At 37.2% G+C, this 14,767-nt stretch overlaps 1 protein-coding gene across 3 annotated transcripts in view; it reads left to right on the top strand.

The window, feature by feature from the left end:
• The window catches only part of GPR155 (G protein-coupled receptor 155), a 42,208-nt gene that overhangs the window by 1,166 nt on the left and 26,275 nt on the right, over positions 1-14,767 (top strand). For all 3 annotated transcript variants that reach the window (XM_079925184.1, XM_079925185.1, XM_079925186.1), the window contains exons 2-4: positions 3,597-4,093; positions 11,763-12,162; positions 14,182-14,347. In XM_079925184.1, coding sequence (XP_079781310.1) covers positions 3,628-4,093; positions 11,763-12,162; positions 14,182-14,347 — 1,032 coding nt within the window. In that variant the 5' untranslated portion in view covers positions 3,597-3,627. The remainder of the gene's footprint in view (positions 1-3,596; positions 4,094-11,762; positions 12,163-14,181; positions 14,348-14,767) is intronic.

Genomic DNA, 14,767 nt, shown 5'->3' with positions numbered 1-14,767 from the left:
AGCTGTGGCCTCTCCCGTTGCGGAGCACAGGCTCCAGACGCGCAGGCTCAGCGGCCATGACTCACGGGCCCAGACGCTCCGCGGCATTGTGGGATCTTCCCAGACCGGCCACGAACCCGTGTCCCCTGCATCGGCAGGTGGACTCTCAACCACTGCACCACGAGGGAAGCCCGCTCCTATTTATTTTAAAAGAATGCTTTAAGAAGTATATTCTCGGGGCCTCCCTGGTGGCGCGGTGGTTATGAATCCACCTGCCAATGCAAGGGGACACAGGTTCGAGCCTTGGTCCGGGAAGATCGACATGCCGCGGAGCAACTAAGCCCGTGTGCCACAACTACTGAGCCTGCGCTCGAGAGCCCACGAGCCACAACTACTGAAGTCCTCGCGCCTAGAGCCCCTGCTCCTCAACAAGAGAAGCCACCACAAGGAGAAGCCCGTGCACCGCAACGAAGAGTAGCCCCCGCTCGCCGAAACCAGAGAAAGCCCGTGTGCAGCAACGTAGCCAATAAAATAAATTTATTTTAAAAAAAGAAGTATATTCTCTTCCTGTTGGAAAAAAATTTAAGATGAGATAAAACTTTGTATTTGTAAGTCCTTTTTGGTTATTTTGACTGCCCCTCAATTAGCAGATATTGCTTTTAAAATATCAAGGAACATTAAAAGAAGCTTCATGGGAAGGGGAAGATTACTTTCCAAAGTTTTTCTCTTAATTTTTGACTAACTGAAAGTTAAACCTGGGCCTTGCTACAGCTATTTGACCATCACCTTGAGGGAAATAAAGAGCTCTCCCTTCCCTGCTAACAACTAAGATCAAACTAAATTAAACTGAACTCCTTAATTGTTTGGTATAAAATGAAAATTGATAACCTTACAACCCATCCCATCCCTCTGTTTTAGTTGGAGGCTCTTTAATACCAAGTATGTTTGAAGAACTGCATAGAACAATGAATTATATTTAATTTACTACCATTCTTCTTACTATTAGGACACACAACTCCTAACAGCAACTGCTACCACTTCTTGAAGGCCTACTTTGTGATAAGCTGTGTATAAAAGCTCCAATCCTGGGGCTTCCCTGGTGGCGCAGTGGTTGAGAGTCCACCTGCCGATGCAGGGGACGTGGGTTTGTGCCCCGGTCCAGGAAGATCCCACATGCCGCGGAGCGGCTGGGCCCGTGAGCCACGGCTGCTGAGCCTGTGTGTCCGGAGCCTGTGCTCCACAACGGGAGAGGCCACGGCAGTGAGAGGCCTGCGTACCGCAAAAAAAAAAAAAAAAAAAAAGCTCCAATCCTCACAGTAGCCCTCTAAGGAGGTTTTTACTCTCATTTTACAGTTGAAGAAGCTATGGTGCAGAGAGGCTGAGTTACCCGAAGAGTTGATAAGTGATAGGCCCCAAATTGGGTTCAGGCCATTTGACTCTTTTCACTGAACAACTGCAAGTTTAGTTAAAACTGTTGGTTTAAAAATTATTGGAATACATTGATATGCAAGTGTGGTACAAATAAGGGGTAGGGAGCAGTGTAAGTTATAATGCTCCAGGCAAAGAAATATAGGGAACTTTTAAAAAATAACAGAAGACTGGAGTAGTTTATCACCTTAATCTTTAGCACTGCCTTTTCAAGTCCACATCTCTCAGGGGCTCCAAATGTTTAACACCTTTGTTCACTTGTTTACCAGCTCCTTACTTCAATTATGGGTACCTATACCAATCAGTAGCCTTTTCAGGATATAATTTGATGCTTATGTGGTAAACTTCAAGTATGTGAGTATTACAGGTTTTGTGTATATTGACCACTCCTGTCTAATCCTAGGAGGAAAATATTTGTCCTGATCCAGATTAAATGTAATGTTTTTAAATGGTTCAGTTTATACCAGGGTAGCACAGAGAAAATTATCTCATCCACACCCCCAGTTGTATCAGTTGTTGGTCTTTGGCCTGCCATCTGAGTCCTTAATGTGATGTGGGTGTTTGAGAACTTAACCTGGGCATTATACATTTCAGGAAGCATAAGCTTTTTTACTTTCTACCTTATATAAGGCTACTTTAGATGGTTAACCCAGAATAATCACTTAGGAATTGGCAATTGTCACTATGTCAATTTCAAGTTACTAATAAAAGCTGGTTAGTTGCAGAGTTGTTCAAACCTAATGTTCATTGTGTCCCTGGCAGCAAGAGGAAAGTCTGGTAAGTATTGTCATATTAACGTAAAGTTTTCCTTGCTTCATTTTCTGAACATCTTTAGAACATTTTACAAGACATTTTGTGTTCTTTAACATTTTATGAACAGCTTTGGAACATTTAGGAACACATTTTGTGGTCTTGGTGAAAAACTTAGAATACTTAACATTCAGGAAAAAACAAAAAAAACAAAATTCTGTCCATGAAGTAGATAGTTCCTAAGAAAGAACATTGATCCACTAAAGGGTGAAAGGTTTATTTAAGAGCAGGTAATTATTTTAGTCTCCTAAATCTCCTGTGTGCTCCAGGCATGGTGCTAGGCATTAGGGACACAAAAGTGAGCAAAAACATGCATAGTCCCTGCTTCTATGGCACTTAAAGTCTAGTCAAGGAGACAGACATAAATCACACAGTCACTCTAATACATAGTATAATTATAAACTGAGAAGAGTGGCCTAAAGTTAAGGAACATGATTCTATTTGAGAAAGACTCCTGGCCTGGCTATGGTGCTAGAGGAGCCTTACCTGATACAACGACTCCTGAATTGATTTGGATATGATTCGGAGGATGGGTAGTTGTTATGTGGGTGGGCAGGGAAGAGAATATTTTAGTGTGAACTGCATGGGCAAAGCCCCTGTGGCACAAAGACTATGGGGAATTCAAGACAGCCAATATGTCTGGCTGGTGTAAAAGGAACTAAGAGTAGGCTGGTGGGATGCCATCATTTTTTCTTTCATTCTCTCTCTTATATGCCACCAGAAGTTATATTTAACTTTTGTTAAGTGATTTATTTGTGCCAGATGTGTTTGTAAGGACTTGATATTGAATAATATCAAGTTCCTATGAGGTACGATTTCACAGATGAGGAAATGAGGTACAGAAAAGTAAGTTACTGGTTCAAAGTTGATCAGTGATATTCTATTTTACTCTTCTTCCTATCCTATAGTCAAGTCCTTCCGCGGGCTGGAAAGGACCTTCCTGTCCATTGTGACTCTTAGATGTAGCCCTGAGAACTTCTGAAATTTCTGGAAAATTTGGCTGCAGGTGGACATTCAGTAGACTCTGTGGGTGCCATGCTCTTATCCACTAGGCAGAGCTTGACTGTGGAGCACTGGAGAGGACCACAGGGCATCATATTACAGCTGTAAAATCTGTGGATCTTATTTTACTCATATGTGATACTGGATATCGGAAAGCAACATAAATATTTTGAGCTGACCCACCTTTGAGAGTCAAGAGGCTGTTGTTAGCAGACACTTCCACCCATTTTATTTTTCATTGTATTTTTCTCTGATGGTTGTTGAAAAAAGTTTGTATATTTATTTGGCCATTTAATAAATCTATGTTTGCCAGTATATCCTTTCAACTAGAATTCTTCTCATTGATTTCACACTGAATCTTTCTTCTTTCTTTCCAGAGATCAGGTTGCAGTTGGAGGGTGAAAGAAAATGAATTCTTTTTCTGATATACCTGCCAAGAACTTGACCGTTGCTGTCAATATGACCAAGACTTTGTCCTCACCGGTAACACATGGATTTAATTCCACTAATGACCCACCTTCAATGTCAATAACAAGGCTTTTTCCAGCCTTACTAGAATGCTTTGGCATAGTCCTTTGTGGCTACATAGCAGGAAGGGCCAATGTTATAACATCAACACAGGCAAAAGGACTGGGAAATTTTGTCTCCAGGTTTGCACTTCCAGCTTTATTATTCAAAAACATGGTTGTACTTAATTTTTCCAATGTGGATTGGTCATTTCTATATAGTATCTTAATTGCCAAAGCTGCTGTATTTTTCATTGTATGTGTATTAACCTTATTGGTTGCCAGTCCCGATAGTCGATTTGGCAAAGCTGGACTATTCCCTATTTTTGCTACACAAAGTAACGACTTTGCATTGGGATATCCTATAGGTAAGTTACTTTTTATTTTTTAAGTTTTAAAAAATTTCAGGTCTCTTAGAAGGTAACAAAATGTAAGGCTTTAATTTGAATCTTTTAACTGAGCATTTGTTAGTGATTTATACTTATTCTTATATCTAAGAAATCTTTCGTATTTTTTTCTTAAATATGTCTTAAGTTAGATGAATTATATTTTTTCAGAGTTTGAGGCACCTTCAAACATCTACCTGAAATAAATGGGCATATCCAAATAAATTTTGTGAGTCATCTTTCTAATAGTATTTTTTTTCTTCTCAATAATCACATATGAAAGAAATATAATTTCCAGAAGAGATCAGATTCTGATTTAAATTATGTAAAAAGCATAGGCATACACCTGTTTAAAAACTGTCATTATTAAACGTTAGCAGTGGAAATTTATGAGTGACTTTTTCCCTTCCTTATTTTTCTTTCCATCTAGAATGTATATTATTTTACATTAATGCTTGTTATTGAGTTTTTTATTCAAAATATCAGTGTACTTTGGTCGAAGTTAATTTCTTGTTTAAGGACAAAATGAGGACTTTTTCTACCTTTCCAACTTTTCCTTCTTTAACTTTCCAACCCTTTAAGCAGCCTAATTTTATGTTTCTATGTGTATATGTTTTCCTGATGAAATAGTAAACATACTAGTTGGGGATGTTGAGATATCTTAGAAATATATTCTATTTTCCAGAACTCTCTGCCACCAAGAAAATGTATACTTAGTAACTACTTGTTTTTTAATGTTTTTTTATTGTGGTAAAAGTCACATAATATAAAACATACTATTTTAACCATACTTAAGTGTACAGTTCAGTGTCACTAAGTACATTCACATTGTGCAACTCTCACCATCATCCATCTCCCAAATTTTTCACTTTCCTAAACTGAAACTCTGTCCCCTTTAAACACTAACTCCCCATTCCCCCTCCCTACTCCGCCGCAAGTCCCCAGCCCCTGGCATCTACCAGCGTACTTTCTATGAATTTTTAATATTTTTAAAGTTTATGTTTTGCTTTGATCATGTATCCTAATGTAGGGATCTGAATATTATGGATATAGTCATTCATTTATTCCTTCATTCATTCATAGGAACCTGTTAGTACCAGTGACTGTGCCAGCTGCTGGGAATACAATTGTGAACAAAGTTCTTGTACATACTGAATTTACATTTTAATGGGAAAATAAAATAAAAACAAAGATAATATCAGGTAATGACAGGGCCATAAAAACAAAGTAGTGTTATTTTACAAGGAGATGGCATTTGAGGTGGGGAGCAGGGTCAGTGAAGGCCTCTCTGGTGATATAACTTCTGAGCAGAGACTGAATGAAACTTAATGAAATGGACAATTGAAATCTGCCATTAACTTTCAAATTTCTTATCTTTTAACTACCCACTCCCCCCAAAAAATTATTACACCTCTGGCACGAAAAGGATTCTAGTGGACTATACTTTTCATCATTCTCTTCCTCCATATTGCTTACCAGAAATAGAAATATACCTAAGAAATTATATAACTATGAATAGGAGGTTTATGAGAGAGGAAAAACCAGGCTCTTAGATAACTGAGCTGTGAATAGTCAGAAAGTAGATAGGTGTTCCTTTAAGGTTAATCAATTTTAAAATTAAAGGATGAGCCAAGCATTTAAATAAAGACTTTGGAAATAAAAGAGCAAGGAGTTAATGTGTTGTCCCTCTCTCCAGGAGCATTAATAATGTACATTTGTCAAGGTATTGATGGTATAAGGACCTTAGAAGTGGCTAAGTATCATAGTGTTAAATATTTAATAAATAGTGCTATATCTTAATTTGGACATGAACTGTAAGTTTCATGCTGTCATAGAGTAGTAAGCCCATAACTAAATAGAACTAACATTTGTAACTTTATAAGTGTATTTTCTTATATACTTATCTCATTTGAGGTAGGGCAGATATTATTATCCTCGTTTTCAAATAAGAAGGCAGACTTACAGAGATTTAATTGTCTTACCCCAGGTCACACAGCTAACAGGTGACTGAGACCCAAACCTAGATTTAAATCCTGGGCATTCTCTTATGCCACACAGTTATATAACATGCCCATTTGATCATCAGAAGACCCAGCTAGCCCTTATAATACATTATTTTCACAGAGAATCAAAGTTTTTCATAATCTTTACATTATTCAAAAATATTCATAAAATGAGTAGCAGTGGAAAAAGACCTGTTAGATGAGTTTATCCATTTTCATATTAAGGCAGAATCTCCAAATAAAAAATACAGTCAGCCATTTTCATTGCTGCTTTTCTCATGTCCCACATTAAATCTGGTAATAATCATGTTCCCAGCAGTGTGCTAGCCCAGTTCCCCTGATGATTATGCTTGCAGATTTTGAGTTGTAATTGTTTGTTTGTTTTTAAATCACAGATAATGTAAGAGCTCTTGTGACATTAGGTTGTAGACAATAACTTTACCAGAAACCAACAGTATACACAGAAGTGCTTTTTCATATATCTGCAGATTGGAAGCGGTGGTATAGAACTAGGGCCATGTATCTGCTCCAATGAGTTTATTTATTACTGCTGTTCATAGCCATCTGCCTTCTGGCTATGCTCAGGGTGAACAGAGAAGACTATGTCTCTAGAGAGAAGACCATTCTTTCTGTTTGTTATGTAGCCTCTCCCAAGAATTCCTACTCTCTAGTTCACAGATAAGCATGGTAGCTTAAAGGAAATGTCCTTTTTACGACTGCATTTGTTCTACAACTTTGGTCCAATTTACAGGTGACTCAGAAGAGATAAGTTAGTGATTAAAGAAAAAGGACAGTCTTTGTTTACTTTTCCTCTATACTATAATTATAATGGTCTATGAAATTGCATTAAAATGATTTATCTATACTCAAGTGACATAATACTACATTGCATTATTGCAGACTAAAAAAATAGCAGTACGCGGGCTTCTCACTGTTGTGGCCTCTCCCGCGCAGGCCCAGTGGCCATGGCTCATGGGCCCAGCCACTCCACAGCATGTGGGATCCTCCCGGACCGGGGCACGAACCCGCGTCCCCTGCATCGGCAGGCAGACTCTCAACCACTGCGCCACCAGGGAAACCCATTTTTGCTATTTTTAAAAACAATTCTTTTCAGAGGTACTTTAAGAAATCCGAGTATGAGAAGAAACCAAGACTCCATTGAGGTGAAATGTGGATTTTAGCAAATTAGAATGGTTCCCTGCCTCTGTCATTAAAAGATACAATAGGGCATAGTTAAGTGCTATAATTCATTCTTAAACAATGCTGATAGCATAAGCACCCTGACTAATCATAATTATGCTCTAGTGCTTGAGCTGTAAACAGAAAGGAAATGAAGCATTTAACTATATGCCATTAAATAATAGAATGGTCTTGTCTGGGTCTTTGTGTTATTTGCTAGGGATTGAAACCCTGCAGTAATCAAAATAGGAGCCACAGTGGGTGGCTAATTTTGTCTCTTAGTTCTTCAAAGCTATATAATAATTCCTCAGAGTGGGATTCTCCCCTCCCCCCAAGAGCCTTATTTATAAGTATTAATTAGAACTTAATAGTTGATACAATGATTATAAATCTAATTTGTTAATATGGGTCACCGCTTTCAATTATTTTTCAGATTTGAAAAACTGTACTCAGATTGATAACAAAAGAATAGTGCTGCGGGGGAGGGAGGGTGGTGGGATGAACTGGGAGATTGGGATTGACATATATACACTAATATGTATAAAATAGATAACTAATAAGAACCTGCTGTATAAAAAATACATAAATTAAATTTTAAAAATAGTGCTGCCTATTTATAAAGATGGAATGTTAAGTAATTATGCAAGTGAATGGCAGAATGAACTGAAATTCCCATATGAACCCTATTCTAGTAATTAAACAAGTATTTATTCCCAACTTTTTGCTTTCCCCCTAGACTATACTTCTTTTGCCTTTGTATACCTGTTCAACTGACTTAAAATACCCCAATAGTAGCCTGCTTTATAAATATTCAGAAGATGAAAAAAGAAAAAAAATTGGATATAAAAAGAAATGGATTCATGGATAACAATTAGTTATAAATTGCTATGTTACAAAACACATTTTTAGTCTGTCTGAAACCTTTGACATTCATTGATGTGTTAATTCCATTCAGCAAGTATTTTCAGATTTTGCTTAGCACTCAGCTGGGACTGGGGGTTATAAAATGATACCTTCAAGGAACTTAGAATTTGTTAAGATGGCACTGATACAAAAAGTTCACAAAGTACCAGAGCCATCCAGGGAAGGAGAGATCCATGATGTAGACTGAAGACTCGGTGGAAGAAGTGGTACCTGAGACAGGCCTTAAATAGTAGGCAAGATTTGGATAAGAAATGAGAGATTTCAAGAAGTTGGGGGATGATGAAGTTGGGGAATGATGATCAGCATGTAGAACTAGAAATTATGAACCTGGTATTTATCCAGCATTACAGTGATATAAACTGGCTGATAGAGGCTTTGCACTAAGGTATAGTGAGAGGTGAGCTGGATAAATAAGGAACAAATTGTGGCGACTAGCTTGTGAATGTCAAAAGAAAGATTTTATATGTGGTCTTGTGGGCAGGGAGAGCTGTGGGAAAATCTTAATTTTTGAAAGTTAAGATTTAGGTGATATTGTTGGTAGCAAGTAAAATGGATAACGGGGATGGTCAAGAAAAACCAGAAGAGTATATGTTGGTAAACAGAGTAGGTAACCCACTTTTGAGATTTTTGACTAGTGGGAGTAGCAGGAATCAAGATTCCAAGTAGGAATCAAATACAAAAGATCATGCAAAAGAAGAAAGGACTTGGTGATTGGCTAGGCCTAAATATAGACTTTTGTTCAAATTTGCATTGAGCATTTAAAACAACCCGAAGTCCATTATGTAATGGTGATTAAGTGCTACTATACCAGGAAAGTACATTTCTGGTAAAAAGCATTAACTTAAGAAGCTTTGTGTGCTGTAAGTTGTCAAAGGAAATACCTAATGCATTTTACTTTGGCTACTCGGGAAAATTCTTAGGCTCAGACTGAAAACACAAGGCTTTTCTAAAATATACTCTCTATTTTAAAAATTGAGGGGTGGGTATAGACACCTTTCTCTTTGAGCTAAAATATCTAGTCAGAAGAAGTGTAGCTAACTAGAAATAGTTATCAAAAGTGCTCCTTTTTTTTTTTTTTACTTAAAGGATGAAACCTTATGAAACATGAAAGAGAACCACAGAGTTATAGAGCTATATATCTAATTTGGAAATCAGTGGAAAGAATTGGTGAAATTTTATGTAATCAAATATATTTTGTTTAACATTTCAAAGATATTAGAGACCTCTGTATGTGCTTAGTTGAAAAAAAGGGAATTGAATCTTACAAAAAGTGGCTTTTAGCTAATGAGAACAAGGCATTCTAAAGGTTATATAATCTAGTTTCATAACTAACGGGACATGTGCTTGACATTAATTGAACTTATGTATCCTGAGTAAGCAAACAAATATATTTTCCTACCTGTGTCATTTTATCTTAATGTAAATTGAGAAACCTAATCTTTTTCATTTTTTCACATGATTGCCTCTCTTGTGAAGCAAGTGATTGTGAGTGATTGTGGCTGTTCTTATTTTATCTGTCTTTCTCAACTTGAAATCATTTATGAATCAGGCTTTGCGTATATTAGGTTGAATAATTTCAGAATTCATTGCCAAAAATGTGCCTTGAGACCAATTTGATGCTGCAAGGCTCTAAGTTGCCCTGATCAAGCCAAGACCAGGCCACCAACCCTCACATGAACCAAGAAACTGCTAGAAGTCTGATCCAACCCATCCCCTTCCGAGGAGACTCATCTCATGCAATGGTTAGGTTCTAAAGTCATCATATACAGTTGAACCTTTGAAAAATCCCTCAAATCACCCACAAGATGCAGCACACGTACTTTGTGTATATTGTACCATTTCTCATAAGTTTAATAGCCAGATTCTTCTGCAGGCATTGCTCTTCTTCAATGAACAAGTAATTAGTTTGCACTTGGGAACATGTTTTATGAAAAAGAAAAATGAAGCCTATGTTTTCCTAAGAAAGTGTAGTTGAATTTGCATTAAATGTGCATTAACGTGAATTTACTGTATTCTCCTCCCAAACATTGCTTAGATCCACCTTTCCATCTCTAATTCTTCAGCGTCTTCACTGGTCTTCCTTCCTGAAGGCATTCATTCCTCTCCAATGGAGACTGCTCATTTTCTTATCGCCTGCATACCATGTGAGCAGTGGGTAGGCAGGATTGGCATCCTCATAGCCACTGTACCACTGCTAGGCCATTATTCTCTCTCTTCTGTAAAAACTGCTTCTTTGAGGTTCCTGCTGCCTGGCTAAACTGCTCATCCTCGTTGCTGTCATCTGCTGACCTCACGCGTCATTCCTCCTCATTCATTGAAGACCAATATCTGGCCCACTGTCATCTTCTCTACTCCCAAGTTTTGCTTGTTATCTTGTTTAACTTTAGCATCCATGTGAAGTACCCACCAAATTCTCTGCTCTCTCAGTTCCTTGACCTCCTCACCTCCAATGATGTTTTCCTGTACTCCACTTCAGCCACCAACTCCCATGGTCACATCCTGGACCCAGTCATCTGGGAAATATTAAATCCAATAGCTCAATATCTGACTTACTGTGAAGTCCTAAACTTCCAGCTACGCCTACTTCTTGAACTTCACAGGGACCTCCAGTCTCTAACCACTCTGCTATCTATCTGTTAGCCATCTCCCATCTTCACTTCTTTTCCTATATAGCTTGGACTCCATCACCTCAGTGCTCTTTTTTTTAAAACATTTTTAAAATAAATTTATTTAATTTTATTTATTTTTGGCTGCGTTGGGTCTTCGTTGCTACACACGGGCTTTCTCCAGTTGCTGCGAGCGGGGGCTCCTCTTTGTTGCAATGCACAGGCTTCTTATTGCGGTGGCCTATCTTGTGGAGCACGGGCTCTAGGTGCACGGACTTCAGTAGTTGTGGCACATGGGCTCGGTAGTTGTGGCTCACGGGCTCTAGAGCGCAGGCTCAGTAGTTGTAGCACATGGGCTTAGTTGTTCCACAGCATGTGGGATCTTCCTGGACCAGGGCACCTGCATTGGCAGGTGGATTCTCAACCACTGTGCCAGCAGTGAAGTCCCTCAGTGCTCATTTTTTAGTCTGTTATCTCCTCCTCTCTCCTGCGTTCTCTGTGCTCTGATTTCTGCCTCACCACTCCAATGAAACTTCTCTCTCAAGAGAACCAACAACCACCTTATTGCTATGACTACTTAAACATTTTGTTAGTAGATTTTTACTTTGAATTGTTTTAAGAATTCTACAGTTCTGCCCCTTTATTGAGACTAGTCTTAGCCTCTAAGTAGTAACAATTAGTGGGTTTTACTAAAAGTACTTTTTAAAAGTTGATTATCATTTTATAAGCTAAATGTCATTTAATATAGTGGGGTTTTTTTCCTTTTCAGCTTTATTACTAAAACATACTTTTCCAAAACTAGGGTAATGAGGTCATTCTACACTATTTAGGTTAATTTACAATATGTTATAATTAAGCATGGAAAACATTATATTCATAATTTATTAATATATTTCTGTGGTAACCATTTAAAAATCAATTTTAATTTGTATTTTGCAGTTGAAGCTTTATATCAAACGACATACCCAGAGTATCTCCAGTACATTTACTTAGTGGCGCCAATATCTCTTATGATGTTAAACCCTATAGGGTTTATCTTCTGTGAAATGCAGAGATGGAAAGACACTCCAAATGCTTCTCAAAACAAAGTGAAAATTGTGGGACTTGGACTTCTGCATGTGTTACAGAACCCAATAGTATTTATGGTTTTCATTGGCATTGCTTTCAATTTTATTCTTGATCAAAAAGTGCCCGTATATATGGAAAATTTTCTTGATGGACTTGCGAATTCTTTTTCTGGATCAGCTCTATTTTATCTTGGTCTTACAATGGTAGGAAAAATAAAGAAACTGAAGAAGTCAGCATTTGTTGTACTAATTCTTCTCATCACAGCTAAACTGTAAGTTTCACTTATTTAACTTGGGGATTTGTACTTTGTGAAAGCCTTATTTAGCCCGTTCGTTGGGATATGTCTCTATTTTCTCCATTAAATAGTTTGATAGTAGTAATCCCTCCTAATTGAGTAGTTACAATTTAAAGGAAAATGTGATGTTGGTATATTGTGGAAAGTCATTTCCATGTAGGTTACTCTTTACATTTTACTGTCAGAGGATAAAGACTATTGGTTTACCTTCAGCTTTTTTTTTTTTTTAATTTTGCGGTACGCGGGCCTCTCACTGTTGTGGCCTCTCCCATTGCGGAGCTCCGGACGCGCAGGCTCAGCGGCCATGGCTCACGGGCCCAGCCGCTCCACGGCATGTGGGATCCTCCCGGACCTGGGCACGAACCCATGTCCCCTGCATCCATCGGCAGGCAGACTCTCAACCACTGTGCCACCAGGGAAGCCCTCCTTTCAGCTTTTATATAATTTTACTTAATATCTTCCAGTGTCCTAGTTTGATCATATTTTTAAAGGAATTTTGCAGGATTTCTGAGTTTTCTAAATTTATTAAAATCCTATTGGCCATGATGAAAACAATAATTTTGAATATAAACTTCTATTTCATGAATTTGAGGGAAATATTCTAAAATTCTGAGGGTGGCTGAATATAGGTAAGTCAGTAGGAATGATTATTATTAACCATCTGATCCTAGCCTGTAAATGAAAAGTTCTTAGCTCCTTAGTTGATAGTTCCTTCAGCCTCCTTAGCTCTTTAGACGTGGAGTTATACTTCCTGGTAAAGGTGACATAATTTTACTACAAGATTATCCCAAGGCACTTGGGGCATATTTAACTATTGAATTTAGCTCTTGTATAGACAATTAAATTCATGAGACCAGTGCAATATGAAATAGTATCTATATTTTCAAAATAATAAAAATGAATATAAATTCTGAAGATTATTAATAGTGGTGTTATGCTCTTGGAAATAAAGTATTATTTAGTTTTTTTGTTTAATTTTTGGCTGCACTGCATGGCATGTAGAATCTTAGTTCCCCGACCAGGGATTGAACCCACGCCCCCTCCAGTGGAAGTGTGGAGTCTTAACCACTGGACCACCAGGGAAGTCCCTTATTTAGTTTTTCACAGCAATAAATATGGTTCTAACAATAATAGTAATACCAACCATTACTTATAAGTATTTAAATATTCTCATTTTAAAAATCTTTTTTCTGGTTCTTTGATCTCTATTACGTAATTTCTTCTTCTTTTAATTAAAAAAAAAACACATAAGAGTAGTTCTTTACTCCATCTGAGATCATGTCTGTAGGTGCTGCTGTGACAATATTAACCTTGGTTTTGTTCTTTCTAAAGGAAAGCTCCATTAACTTGCTACTGTTGATATGGTCTTTCTATGGAATCCTGGAGGATTTGTTTAATAATTAACTCTTCACCAGATCTGGATTTCATTAGTTTTCTGCTCTACCTCAGTTATTTCAGTTCCCTTTGCTAAACGTTTTTTCTTTATTAAGATAAAGAGCTAATTGTAAGATACCTGTTTCTCTACTGGTTTTTGAAATCTAACTGAGTAGCATTGTTATCATTACCTGAACCATTTAAACCTCTAATCATAATAAAGGTCCACTTATTTATTTTTCCAAGAATGAGTTTAGTAATTTTCTTGAAAAAGTTTACTCAGATTGTCAGTCTTCTTTTTTTCTTTTAACATTTCAATGAACTAATAGGGAAAGCAAGAAACAGCAGTTATAATTACAACTTTTACAGATTTTTTGCAAGAAAATTATTCATAGAACAAAAAAAATTAGTTTTTTTCCTCCTAATTCCTGATGTTTGAAGTATTTCTAGAATATTGTTTTACTTTAAGTAGCTCCAAGTTGAATTTTTTATTCTTTCAATAAAATGATACCTTCCGGGCAGGAGAAGAATAACCTAATGCCAAGTTCACTAGAGCAATTTACTATTTGGGGACCAGCATACTTTGATACCAAGCAAATGATGCCTTTCTTGTTTCTTCAGCCTGGTGCTGCCACTTCTGTGCCGAGAAATGGTGGAACTCTTGGACAAGGGCAACAGTGTAGTGAACCATGCAAGTGTATCGAATTATGCATTTTTGTATGGTGTCTTTCCTGTAGCTCCAGGAGTGGCTATCTTTGCAACACAGTTCAACATGGAAGTAGAGATTGTATGTATATATTACTTTCTAAGTTTGATTGGTTAGTAGAAAAATGAATTTTTAAAACACAGAAATCTACATTCTTTTATGAGAATCTGATATCTGTAAATTGCCTCATTATAAATAAAGAGACATTATGTAACATCGTGTAACAAGTGAGTTATTTAATCTGGGGTCTTTATTCAGCCATGACTTTTTTCAGTAGTCTTTTTTAGTTTCAAGTATTTTAATGCTGTAATTTTAGTTAAGCCTAAAGGTTATTTACAGAAGGGTAACTTTCAAAATTTGAGGGGAAAAAATCTGATTTATTCATTGATAATCCAACCACCAGATGCAAAATACCACATAATCAACTGCAATAAATAGCTAAATCAGTTAACATCGATTAGTGTCTAAGCATGTTATCTACAGCATTAGAGCAGATGTTTT

The sequence above is a fragment of the Stenella coeruleoalba genome (genome assembly GCF_951394435.1).
Source record: "Stenella coeruleoalba genome assembly, chromosome: 6".
Lineage (NCBI taxonomy): Eukaryota > Metazoa > Chordata > Mammalia > Artiodactyla > Delphinidae > Stenella > Stenella coeruleoalba.
This window is presented reverse-complemented; position numbering and strand designations above follow the sequence as displayed.